Source organism: Periplaneta americana, chromosome 11, assembly GCF_040183065.1.
Source record: "Periplaneta americana isolate PAMFEO1 chromosome 11, P.americana_PAMFEO1_priV1, whole genome shotgun sequence".
NCBI lineage: Eukaryota > Metazoa > Arthropoda > Insecta > Blattodea > Blattidae > Periplaneta > Periplaneta americana.
Genome location: NC_091127.1, coordinates 103,517,277 through 103,531,501, shown reverse-complemented (window position 1 = coordinate 103,531,501; position 14,225 = coordinate 103,517,277). Strand labels below are relative to the sequence as shown.

Below are 14,225 nucleotides of genomic sequence, written 5' to 3'. Positions count from 1 at the left end.
GTGAAAAGCATTTATTCTCCTGTCTTTTATAAGCATTTGTGTTTAATTATACACAGTGTTAATGGTGGAAATAAGCATGTATCAATTTTAATTTTTTCATTTATCCTATTGGTCGTCTTTAGGAAGTGCAGTTACAGTACCGAAATGCAATGTACTACAAGATACATTTTCAGTGTCTCTAACGTAAATCTTTTTCGGTTATCTGCCAAAGTTTGTACTGTAGAAAGCTGCGCTCTACGTCGCATGACGCGATGGGAGCAAAACGAAAAAACCTATCATCACTTTAGTCTCTAAGAGACGTCCTTCATTCTCGGGTGACTCTATGTCCACTAATTTTCTGTTTAAGTTACACAATGTTCCATATCCGTTATTTTTATATAAAATTGATTTCCATTTCTGTTTTACGCGTTCAGTAACCGGTGTACTTGATGTCTCATTAATTCTCTGCATCATTTTCTAAATTAATTTGAGGGCTTCCGGTGTCTCTTGCTCTGACTTTTCTAACCGTGTAATAGTTTCAGACACAGTTTGTATGAAAACCAAATTATTCGTCAGAACCTTCAAATCCAGAGCGTTTTCCTTTGCGTATTTGTTGGCATCCATTCTACAGTACCCCAACCCACTGTACGCTTTACCACTATACTCAATACGCCGTTATGCGGATTTCCCACTGATCTGCTCTATTGGGTCCGAAGTCTCGAAGCCTGCTTATAAGATAGAATGAAAGGCGATGCATTTTCGGATTCAGCGCACACCAAACCATAAGAGACACATTGTTTTAATTCGGAGCAATATTCTTGTTGTTCAGTGTTACCGTCGAAGGTATGTTAGTCTCTTATTGTTGAATTTGTACTTCTCCTCTCCGCAATTCCCGCACTCCGACTCAGAAGCAACTGGCAGTACTTCTTACAGCACACGCCGTACAGTGACACACAGTCAACTATAAACAAAATCAATGTCCCAGTAGCAACATCAGATCCAATAGTTAATCAAACGATGATCACCATACACTAATCAAAATGTGTTTACGCTTAAGAAACTAGTTCGGAGAGGACTCAGATACATAGAATGTCTTAAGAGGGGTTTCCATTTAAACTAATGACTGAAGAAAGCTGAATTAACATTTTCGTTTTCATTTTACAGATCCATTCCGTCCCCCCCTGCAATAATAAACATGTGTAACCCCGACACACCCGCTGCTGGGTCGTGGACAGTAAAATCTCAACCACCCACTACCATAAAAAATTCGCAGTAAACTGACTCAGCTGCTGATCTACGCACTGTCTACCTTCGTGGTGTCGTACAGTCATACATTTGAGTTTTGAAATATTTAAATAGAGTGACGGAAAGAATCCGAGAAGAGGCTGGACAGAGGAAAGCAATGAGCATGGTGCTGGAGGAACGCCAATTGTAGTGGTATGGCCATGTTAAAAGAATGGGAGAAGAAAGGAAAGCAAAACAGGTTTTTGAAATGCGAGTGGAAGGAAGATATGGAAGAGGAAGACCACGTATAACATGGGAGACTAGAATTGAAAGAATTGGACAGAAACATGATATGAGCCTGTCGCATTTAAGCACACTTAAATGCCATTGACCTGGCCCGGGTTTGAACCCGCAACCTTGGGCATAGAAGGTCAGCGCTATACCAGCTCGCCAACCAGGTCGACTATGCAGTGGATATTTGAAATTTGGAGAAGAGAGATTCCATAAGAATGCGATGGAGGATGTGGTTTTTACTTAATATAGTAGTTACGTTATCGTTATGATGTGAATAATGAAAGCGAACGCATCATCTAATATCACCATTTTGTTTACTAGGGATCATTTTGACTGTGGATAAATGTTTCATTATATTTTTACTGTCTTTATCATAGCAGTTTCAATTTATAAAATCAGTTTCTTCGAACTTCACTGTCTTAATACTTACATTTTATTACAATTGTATGAAAATCGATATAACAGCCAAATACTCGTATTCCTCCACTTCTGTACTCTTTGAAGTCCGATAACAACACAAACGAAGCCTCAGCTCTGTGTGGGGGTTGTGTGTAACTCAAAGGCCCTCTTCTGTAGTTACAGAAGCACGCTGATTTATATAAATATTGAATTATGAAGTAAAAGCACAGCTACTGGCCGTTGATTCGAAAAGAGACTACCGAAATAGGGTGATTAAGAAATGTGTTTATGACGAACATTACAATTAGGATAATGTGATCGTTTTCTAAACGAGTCCTTTGTTCGATTACAGACGCAAACTCTGTAACGTTTTGTCGTTTCATTATTGGATACATACATACACTTATACATACATACACATATACATACATACACACTCTACATACATACATACATACGTAGAGCATGGCAAAATTCACAAAGTTATAAGGGAATTTACAAAAAATATATATATATATATATATATATATATATATATATATATATATATATACCAGTTTATATTTTTAATTAATTATTTAACGATGCTGTATTAACTACTACGTTATTTAGCGTCGATGTAATTGGTGATAGCGAGATGGTATTTGGCGAGATACGACCGAGGATTCGCAATAGGTTACCTGACATTCGCATTACGGTTGGAGAAAACTCAACCAGGTAATCAGCCCAAGCGGGAATCGAACACACGTCGGAGCGCAGAAGAAAATGTCAAGTTAAATAAATTTTACCGAGCGAGTTGCGTATCGCATGGGACTTTCATTCGGGAGGTCCGTGGATCAATTCTCGGACCGACCAACCTGACTGTGGTTTTTCCGTGGTTAGAATTTTCATTTCCACGGTCCATTTTCCCTTCCCCGTGTAGAAAAGGAATTTAGACATTCATCATTCATCTTTCTCATCTCATTTAATAGCCATAGTCAGGTCAAGACGCATGTCTTCATCCGTTAACAGGAGGGGGCGTCCTCTCTACAACTGTTACTGAGTTCCCAGTCTTCCGCAATATCTCTGCCAGGATTAATTCCTTAAGAACACTTCCAAGGGCGCTTCGACACGTTGGAATGGATCCTATTCTGCTTGGTCACCTTAGCGGTATGAACGTAGAGTTGGGAAGGGTAGGACCCCCATTGGTTGAGCGGATGAGGGGTCACATGCGGCCGGTGGGCTGGTACACCCTCATCCTCATTCATCCCGTAACATTCGGTGTGCACAATAGGCCTCAGTATGGCCGACGTGCAAAGAGTCGTCCTAACTCGCCCGTAGCCACCGTGACCTAACCTAACCCTAAATAACTTTTTAAGTGTATGAAATATTATTTCAAATTTTATTAATTCGCATATCGCTAAGATGCAAAATTGTTATGCACATTATGCGCCTTTCGTTAAAATATGTTCAATGCAATGTATACCAGAACAATATGTAACTCTTAGCTTCTCCACACTCAAATTAACGTAAAGAACATACTGAAACCAAACAGCTTCTCCTCAGTATACCAGTAACTACGAGTATAACATCTAGGCCTATACGGTGCAACCAGTTAGGTCACCTGCTTCACGCTTGCGTTGGAGAAGCTGTCATTCCAGCTCGGGAGTGAAATTGAAAATCGGCCATAATAATACCACACTCTAGTACGTATAAACAGTCACGAAGCTTGAGTTGTGAGGGTGCTAGGAACAATAGACTGTGCCGGTACTATTTCGCATTGGGTCTAATGAGGCGATATTAGTGGTCCTAGTGATTAGCAACTATCTATGGATGCATATTTACTACGTATTGAGCTTCGTGACTGTATATACTAGACTGTGATAATACCATATAATACTAAGCGACTTGGCAAACAAAATAATTGTAGGATGTAAAATGTTTTGCAACTTATGAGGAGCACAAAATTAAGGACGTGGATTAAATGGGAAAATGAGATAATAAAATTCTGGATGGAAAGGGAGTCTTGAATCGATGTTGTCAAGCTACCTGCTGTAAAAGTAAAATAATTACAAAAGCCACTTACAAGTAAACCTTCACCTGAGGTAAAAAAACAATGAAAATGAAACTTATATTTTTGGAATCAGCATAATAAAATATGAATAATCCTAAAATTTCGTATCTCGACTGCAATTATCAAGTACGATACACAGCGCAGAATACGAGATTTCAAGCAGCACGAAAACATATCTTCAACTAGCGATTACTGCATAAGAAGGAAAACGATGATGTGGTCATCATGTTACTTAATGCATCGTATTCCAAAATCTGATTTTTTTTTATCCAGAAACATATGTCGCACAACAGTGATAGCTAACAAAAAAATGTTGAAAACACAAATTGTCAGTACACCACCCGCACTTTATAAAGGCTGATTTTGCACAAATCGTACATATTCCTTGTACATTTCGAATAGAGTACTCTGTAGTGTTTTGAAAACGTTGTCCACTTCTGGATCCCAATCCAGCTAACGCCCAACCATACCCATGCGCCTGTTGGAATCGTGGAGAAAGAAACTGCTGGTAAACAAGCGGCTGTAGTTTCAGTATATTGTTGCGTTGTTGTAATGTATCAGATGAATCATCAAAATCTACATTATGAGAAATGTGTCGAATCATATGCTTGTACATTCTAAAAAAGTACCTGTCCAAAGGTTGCAACTCATAAGTCGTATTTGGTGGTATGATTTTCACTACTAGTTTTTCAAGACCATAATCCCCTTCTTCTAACAGTTGTTTAATTGTATTTTCGTTGCAGTGGACACCATATGAGTCTAACAGGAGAAGATTGCGTGTTGCAGAATTAGGGAGGAATATTTCTCGTAAAAATTCTATCCATATTTCTTTGGTCATTTTTCCCGACGACGTCCATTTTAGTACAATGTTGTCACTCTGGAAAATGCGTTCCGCAACTCTTGCACTTATACATTTCGGTTCTTGGAGAATCAGTAGTAACTTTGGCATCAGTTTTCCAGCTTTAGAAACCACCGGCATTATAGTGTAGGAATGTGTAGTTGCCCCTTTGGATTGCACGACACCATACATTTACTGGTTCCTTGACGTTCTAATGTTCTGCCGAAAGGCATTTCCTTATGGAACCCACATTCGTCGGCATTAAACACATGATCATCATCGTACATGTCCATAAGTGGTGCGCACTCACGTCTGAAGGTTTGGATTGATTGTTCAAGAGCTGTCTTGTCGCGTACCTGACGCTTTGTTACATATGATGTTATTTTGCGGCTGACAATCTTATAATGCGTTTTAAAGCGATGCAACCAAGTAGGACTTGCGTTGAAGTATTTCTGATCTATGCCTAATAAATCACGAGCTGTTGTCAGTGCAATTCTTTTCTTTTACAATTTCATTTGACGGCCGCCGCAGACAGAATTCCTCAAATGTTCTTAGGTGCACTTCTTTAATTTTATTCATAACATCGTTTTGTTGTTCGACAGAGTGCTTCATTTTGTAGAGTTGACTTTCGTGTGTTAACCATGTAAATTTATGTTTCATACTGCTCCATGACCTATGGTTAAACTCTTTCTTTTTGTTTGTCGGTACAACTGGCAGAATCCAATACTCTATTACCTAACATTTTTCTTGAAAGTCAATGACTCGGGATGTTTTGGGAGGGGACGGAGCATATTGAGAACCGGAACTTTGTGAAGTACTTGATTCCTCTTCTGATGTAGTATTTGTTTTTTCAGTCTCCCATTCTCGTACATGAGGCATGTCATTATCATCATTTCGTGGTTCATTTTCATCAATGTCCAGAGTATGACTTTCTTCAACTGCTTCCGATTCATAACTCTTTAATAAGTCATATATATCATCAACAATTTCAAGTTCCTTCTGCGACATTTCACAGTCTGTCTCCTTATAACCCTCTTCTTTTAGTTTATCCAGAATTTTAATCACTATATTCACTGGGTTCATCTTCAGCTCACTGCACATAACATTACACAATAAACTGCGAAGTACAAACTAGCTGACAGCGCGTCTATAGGAGTACTGTCTTCGCTCATGCGTCTAGCATTGCTACATGGTATAGTTGTTTGCAATCTAAGTAGCCCATGTCAACTTGATCTTCATTGGTCGCGATCTCTGGTGTTCACTGCGTTCGAGTTGTAAAATTTACGTATTTTGCATTGGTTTTAATGCTTAATCGAATGGTAATAAAGGCAAGTCTTTGTTTTTTACCCCACCTGAAGGTTTACTTGTTAGTTGTTAAACTAAATTAAGGAGGAGTAAGATAACTTAGAACTAACTAGTGAAAATTCTAGATTAAGAACATCGTTGGATACTATCTACAGTAGGAGTGAAGTACCTTAAAAGTTGTTATCGACGAATGACTTCCTAATGAAAGAAGAAATCGCGAAATTAACAGCATTTGTTGCCAAGCTGAGTTAAGTAACAGTTCATAACTTCTATTCTAAGAGAATGAAGTCATGAATCTGATAGTACAGGGTTGTTTCCGATCTCTGATAACGAATTTGAATGACGTCATGTGCGTCAGGAATCACACCGACAGCTGAATTGCGGTAAGAGATGACAGACCAGTTGTGAGTGATTTCATAATCAGAGTGCACGGTGTATCACGGTAGCAATGCCCAAGAAAATCAAGCCTTTTTCGGAGGGATACATAACAACCTTTCCAATGCCAAGTACAGTTACGTGAAAATCATAGGTGCCTGCAAAACACGTGGTTCGTTGTTTCCAAGAAAGGCATCTTGTGTGTACCTAATAAGACTGGCAAAGCTCGGATGGGATTAATTCCAGAGTGGAAAAAGCAAGCAAATCCACCCCCCGTCACAAGTCGCAGCACCCCACGAGATGATACAAATTAATTCCATTCGAGCTTTACCAATCTTATTAAGTACACAGAAGATGTTTTTCTTGGAAATAACGAAACCTCGTTTACTGCAGACTTCTTTTATTTTCACTTCACTGTACTTGGCATTGGAAAGGGTCGTAATGTACCCCTCCCAAAAAGGCTCGATTTTCTTGGGAATTTCTGCTATGAGACGCCGTGCACTCTGATTAGAGATCACTCACTACTCGCGCCACAGTTCAGCTGTCGTGTGACTCCTGACGCACGTCATTCAAATTCGTTATCAGAGGTCGGAAACAACCCTGTACATCTAATGTAACTGAAACAGGAATAACGTAACTTAAAAACTGACTACGGAGAGTGAATATAGAGAAAGGGTGTTATTCCATTGTCATGAAAACCAATAAATTAACCCTGTCACAAGGATACAACTCATCAGTGATGCCATTAATTATGTACATAACTGAGTATTTCCAAAACCTTTAATGTATCATATTTTTCATAGTTTACAAAACCATATTACGTAGCTCCTAATACGTTAAGTGTGTCGACAAATTATACGGACCATAGATTCTGAAGAACTCTACTTTCACGATTACAGGATTCAGTTCCTTAACTAACCCGTACTATACAAGGAACTATCAAGAAGTGTATATACTCCCACAAAAGTGAAATAAATTTATTTCTGCAAGATTACTCCTTCTATACAGTACTCTCTCTTGCTGCACTTCTCGATGGCCACTACGATAAAAATACATAGACTCGCTTAAAAATACTGCTCCACTTCTGATTTCATTTCTTCACTGTTATGGGAACGATGTCGTCGAAGAGGGTACTTTATAAAGAAAAGATGAAGAAGAAAGAAAGAGGAAGGTGTCGCTGGGGACCGCAGCGAATAGGGATTATATAGAATGGACACAGCGAATTTTCCTGTTTTGTTTCTCTGTGCGCCGGCATTTAGCGCTAGAGGTTAGTGTAATCGAGCACACCTAAGATAATAACTGAAAATTTAAATTATGGTTTATTTAACGTTGCTCACAACTGCAGAGGTTATATCAGCGTCGCCGGTGTGCCGGAATATTTTCCCGCAGGATTTCTTTTACATGCCAGTAAATCTACTGACATGAGCCTGTCGCATTAAAACACACTTAAATGCCATCGACCTCGGCCGGAATCGAACCCGCAACCTCGAGCATAGAAGACCAGCGCTACAGCAACTGCGCTAACGAGAGCGACTAATAATTGTATATAAGAGTTCAGACACAGGATCCAAACATCGCCTACCTTATTGCATAATCCAGTAACGCTTTACTTCAAATAAATTCAAGTTAACAGCTTCTCCTTATTTCTCAGTGATAAACTAGTTGCAATAATAATTTTTTGTTTTATATATAATAAATTATATTATAAAATAATATAATATATTATAAAATGATGTATCAAATTCGTTTAATATTTGTATACAATATATAGGCATATGGTTTTACTTCTCATAGGAGTTTTGTTTTTCCATTTTCAGCGCTATCAAATCATTACATATTTTAATTGTTGATGGGGTCAACGTCTGAACTTTCATTATAAAGGAACTCTAGATAAGATAATGACGAATTTATTATTTCATCGGTCCAATTTATTTTATTTGAGTACATAATGTACCTAGATGTATTAAATGTATGTCTGTTATATTTCGCTGTGTCGACTGTAACTGATGCGATGTCAATGCCAACTCTAGGGAAAAAGCAGAATCTCACGCTCAGGCTGGTTTGAAGGTAATTGAAATCAGTCCTGTTACATCAAAGGTACCGACGAAAAGTGTCCACACTTCTAATTCCCTATACGCGGGGGACCGGAGCTGTTACTAGGTAAGATCCTTAGTCGTGTGAGACATGTCGAGACTTCCTTATACAATCCCGGAAACAATTAGCAAAACCTTCACTGATGATTTTTGTTGTTTCGCCTTCTTCGCTGATTTCTTTTGGGCATTATAGTAAATTTTATCCGTAGTAGACATAACATTTAACAATTAATTTTCTCGTGAATAACGAGAGTCGACTACTTCAAATATAAGAACATAACCAAGACATAATATGGTTCCACCATTTTCATTATGGCGATGGCAAACATTCAGAGCATTCGGTACGCAAAAAAAAAAATATATATATATAATAAAATAAATAGAAATAAATAAAGTGACACACGACAAAATAAATTAGGCTACTTTTGTAAAAACAAAATCGCCACAATCACTCTTGTGTAAGGCACGCGTTTCTTCACATAATCTTGTATATGAATATTGTATTTGCACTGAAGAAACTACATGCATATCTCATGTGAGACATTAAAATTCAAATTATTTAATCTCCTTTTCAAAAGCGTTAGAAAGTCACACTGTTTTATGCCATACAGTTGTGTTCTCGCAGCCTATGGGTCAACAATTTCAGATTACTCGGCACAAGGTAATCGTTTTTTCTTTCTCATCCTGCAACAGTACCAGACAGGAGTGTAGCTGGACGGAGAGAAATTTCGACTGCATCACGAGTTCCACATCTAACTATTGTGCTCCAACCACGAGAAAGTCTCCGCCGGATGAGACGAAGGGGGGTAATGCTGTGAATGAATGTTGATGTCATAAGATGTCATATGGTCACACACGTGGGTACTCTTATCTCTATTGGCTAGCTCTCACAGCACAAACCATAACATTGATACAGAAATATTGATACTACCCTAGTTACAAAATTAGATCACAGTTAATCTCCTGGTCTTATAATCTCTTCATACAGGAAATAACATATGCAGGAGAGCGCATGGTTTTTAAACTGGCATTATAACGGTAATATTATTTATCTACTTCGTTCCAATAGATGAGGCAATAGTAAGCACATTCCTTTCACAGATGATCTCCTGGTTGGAGAACAGTATAGCTACTTTCCCCCCACTTCTCTGCTTTCCGCTTCCCACTCGGTTGTTAGTAACATATAGTGCATCACGTTCCAGGCGTCGTCTACTCACGTAAGCATGGGTTGCAGGGAGCGCTCCCGTCTACGTAAGTTTCTGTACACGAACTTGCACAGTGACTCTCCGTATGATGTTATGATAACAGAACACAGGGAAGTAAACGATCACTATATAAATATTCATCATTCATGGTTGGCAAAAATAGGACAGAAAGCTGCTAGCCTACTTTTATGGTGTAAATGTCTTATTTTTCTTATATTTAAATGTTGCACCGTAAGTAAGGAATGAAACGAATTCACTTTTCTATAATTTCGCATAGATTACTCAAGGAAATCCACCACAATTACAGTACTCACTGAAGACCATGCAGGATACGGATAACACAATGAACCGTTTCCTTACCTTGAGCCCCTTTTCAAGCAGCACATCTGCAGTGGTGGGAGAATTGCAGGGGCTATGTGGCAGACCCAAATCCTCGTCATCTTCACTGGTGCAATCCCCCCTGCCTCTTCGACGCCTCAACGCGTCCAGAAGTTCCGCCTGTAACACACATCACAAGTACTGTAAGTAAACTTTGCTTCACTTAATTAATCCCATCATCGACATGATCACAACATCAAGTGTTAAAACATATAAACTTGTAGTTTATTATTTGGTTGCGATGAAGTTTATTTTGGGAATACAATCTTAGCACATTACCTTAAGATGTCCTAAACAATTCCTTGTATATGTGTACGTGGTATCTAATATTAAGTCAGCAATTTGTAATTTTTATATATCTCTGTATCCAGTCATATGCCTTAAAATTCTCATACTAGCTTAGCTGTAATTTCCTCATCTGTAGAGAAGTACAGGAATTGCAGTTACCCCGACTGTAGGGCAGTACATCAGGACGAATTTTTACTGAGGCACAGACTCTCGAAAGCTGCTGTCATGAACATACAATAGTACCGTAGACAAAATTTGCTAGAGGTTATAATACACAACAGAAATATGCCTCTCTCTCCCATGTTACAGGTATTAATTACACTAAAATTTTACGTCACTGGGTTCTTGTGAGTAACTAACAGAGGATGATGTTGAAGCATCTAAAGCAGGGCTTCACAAATGCTCAAAATTACACGCGCGCAAATAGCCGTGCAACAGTGCAATGCACGGTGCAACGAGGTAAAGAGTACTGTGAAGTATCCAAATACATCTTCCGCGATTATTGCAGTAAGTCTAGGGGGCGGAACTAGATGGCGGTGGCTGAGTCGAAAGGTTAAACAGATTAGCGATCAATCTTCTTTTGTTCTAATCTTCAGAATAGTGTTGTTTAGATAAATAAAAATACGTTTGTTATGTTTGGTTAGGCTACATTAAGATGAATAAAATCTTGAGCTGGCACAAGATGTAAAGATAATTGTGTGTTATCGATCACTGAACGGAGCTTAACTTTGTTTACTTTAAGTTTTACTCAACTTGTATAAGTGAACGATTTTTTTCTGTCCTCAAATACACGAAAACAAAATTTCGGTCGAGTATTTCAGATGCTAAATTAAACTATATTTTCAGGGTTTCTGTCAGTCGTACTATTGATCCTTTTATAACTGGTATCATCGCAAAAAAACAACGAAAGAAACATCAATAGGCTATGTTTTATGTTAAGTGTTATGTTTCTGTCAATAAAAATAACATTCAAGTTACCTCAACACACTTCCTGTCAGATATTATTTAATAAAAACAAAAGTTGTAAATAAATATGTAACATACATTTATTTATTTCGCAGTCACGTGTACAGTTTGCACCGACACCCCTCAGTATCGTCTTGTTAATGCACGTGCAAAGTGTATTGCGCAGTGCAGTGCACTCTGTGAAGCTCTGATCTAAAGCAACAGTGAATAAAAGTTTGTAATGCTATAGATAGCGAGAATGAGACGAGGGTACTTCTGTAACGTTTCCATCAACTGAAGTGCCGCAAAATGTTACGTTGCTTAGAAAGTTCTTTCGCTGGCAATTGAATTCATTTACTCCTGTAATCCCCATCATCCGCGTCATCTTTGAAATTGATTTCCGCACCGTCCGTTTTCTTCCATTCCACATTAACTTTGCATTTGGTTACCAATTCCGCTAACAAAGATGTTTCTTTATTATAGATATATTATATTTTTTAGCCTGACTGGACTTTCGATACTGTCAATTTCGCGGATCATTTTCAGTAACAAATTAAATAATAATGACAAAGAGATCGTAATATTACATTAGTTTTCACTTTGTTAAGCGCGTGAAACACATTCACAAAAGCTTTGGTTCTGGCACGGCCTCTCTGATTCATACTATTCCTATTTTTCATTGGAGTTAATAAAATATTAGCTAATTGCAAATTGTTGGTGGAACTCAAATGTATGAAAATGATAATGCAATTGTTAAAATTTTAGCACGTGTTAACAAACAACGTGTTAGTGCATTTTTAACATTTGTTAATGAAATCGACCCTTAGTAAATGATCACTTAATACCAAGTTACTGTATCTGGGTTACACAGGGAAATTTCAAAAATAGTATATTGCAATTAAAATTGAATGAGAGGACTCACACATCGAACGTTGTATTTAGGGAGGAATACTTTAATGAAACAAAAAATATTTTTGCGACTATTGATTTACGAGATCTGACGTCACCGAAAACAAAATTAAAATTTTAGTTCTTTTAATATCATCTGAAAGAGCACATTTTTTATTCCATAGTCCATATTTGTTTTATACAGAAGCACTATGGTTACGATTACTATGGTAACAATTTAATTGTTGATACATTTTCTTAGTCTTTGACGTAATGAATTCGTAAGTTTTAGCGATGAAATCGACATAAAACAAGATATTCTTAACAGAAAATGAGATAATTCAGAACTTGATGATTATGGGATTTGATGCCAGAAGACATACACACTTTTTAATGAACATATAGGCATACAGGCTCTTGTTTATCGCTGGCAAAAGTGTATAACGAATGTGGTGACTATGTGAAAAAATAACTGTATGTAGCTGAAACCTTTCTCTATTGAACTGTGTTATTATGTTCTCTGAATCTGTTGTAATTTTTACGAAAATAAATAGGAGGCATTACTTTCAGCAACAATTTCTTCTTTGAGACAATTTCCATGTAGATCTCAAGCAGAAAAAATGATTACAGAATTTTTTTATGAAAAAGAATTTTCCTGGGTACAGTTGATTATACCCACATCCCTATATGGCTACCTGGTGGTCATAATTCTGAGACTGTTCGTAACAGAAAGTCATATTTTAGCACTAGGACCATAACCTTACTTTATAATTTATTTTTATTCAGCAGTAATTACCTGCAACTTTCATTTGTCGACTTACTTTTGTGGATCATGACCTACTATCATTGGTTGTGATTTTATGCATGTTTCACAAATTATTCTACAACACAGAATTTAATTAATAATTTCAGCCAATCAAAAATTATCTAACAAGAGAAAAATCATTACCAATTGCTCTTGAGTAGCTAAAATAGTGCTAACAAATGTTATAATTAAGTGTTGGTTGTTTTAAACAAAATTGTCTTGAAGAAATGGAAAATACTCGTACATTAAGAAAAGGTTAAAAATAAACCGCTGTTAATTTAACATTTTAGCCAAATTGAACGTTACTTGGATAAACCGACCTAAGGACTAACAAAATGTAACAATGATTAAATTGTTACCATAGTAACCATAACCATAGTGCTTCTGTATAAAACAAGTGAAATATTGCATAAAAATATGCTCTTTAAGATTTTATTAACGGTGTTATTTAAAAATGTTCTAGATGATGTTGTAACTCTTGCAACAACAGTCACAAAGATATTTTGCTCCCATTAAAAAAATTATTTTTTAAATACAAGGTTTGGTAACGTGTCTGAACTTTTTGTCTAAAATCTCCTCATTCAATTTTAGTTGCAACTATGCGTTACTTAATTACTTACTGGCTTTTAAGGAACCCGAAGGTTCATTGCCGCTCTCACATAAGCCCGCCATTGGTCCCTATCCTGAGCAAGATTAATCCAGTCTGTACCATCATATCCCACCTCCCTCAAATCCATTTTAATATTATCTTCCCATCTACGTCTCGGCCTCCCTAAGGGTCTTTTTCCCTCCGGCCTCCCAACTAACACTCTATATGCATTTCTGGATTCGCCCATACGTGCTACATGCCCTGCCCATCTCAAACATCTGGATTTAATGTTCCTAATTATGTCAGGTGAAGAATACAATGCGTGCAGTTCTGTGCTGTGTAACTTTCTCCATTCTCCTGTAACTTCATCCCTCAGCCCCAAATATTTTCCTAAGCACCTTATTCTCAAACACCCTTAACCTATGTTCCTCTTTCAAAGTGAGAGTCTAAGTTTCACAACCATAAATTATAACTTTCAGAGCTATGCAACTATGCGTTACATTTGAAAATCGCGTAAATAAAATTTATACATGATTTGAATATTATATTGTATTGCATTTATTAACA

At 37.4% G+C, this 14,225-nt stretch overlaps 1 protein-coding gene across 11 annotated transcripts in view; it reads right to left on the bottom strand.

Annotated features, from left to right (window-relative positions):
- Positions 1-14,225, bottom strand: part of LOC138709217 (uro-adherence factor A-like) — a 1,183,483-nt gene that overhangs the window by 215,527 nt on the left and 953,731 nt on the right. For all 11 annotated transcript variants that reach the window (XM_069839807.1, XM_069839810.1, XM_069839808.1 and 8 more), the window contains one exon: positions 10,126-10,263. In XM_069839807.1, coding sequence (XP_069695908.1) covers positions 10,126-10,263 — 138 coding nt within the window. The remainder of the gene's footprint in view (positions 1-10,125; positions 10,264-14,225) is intronic.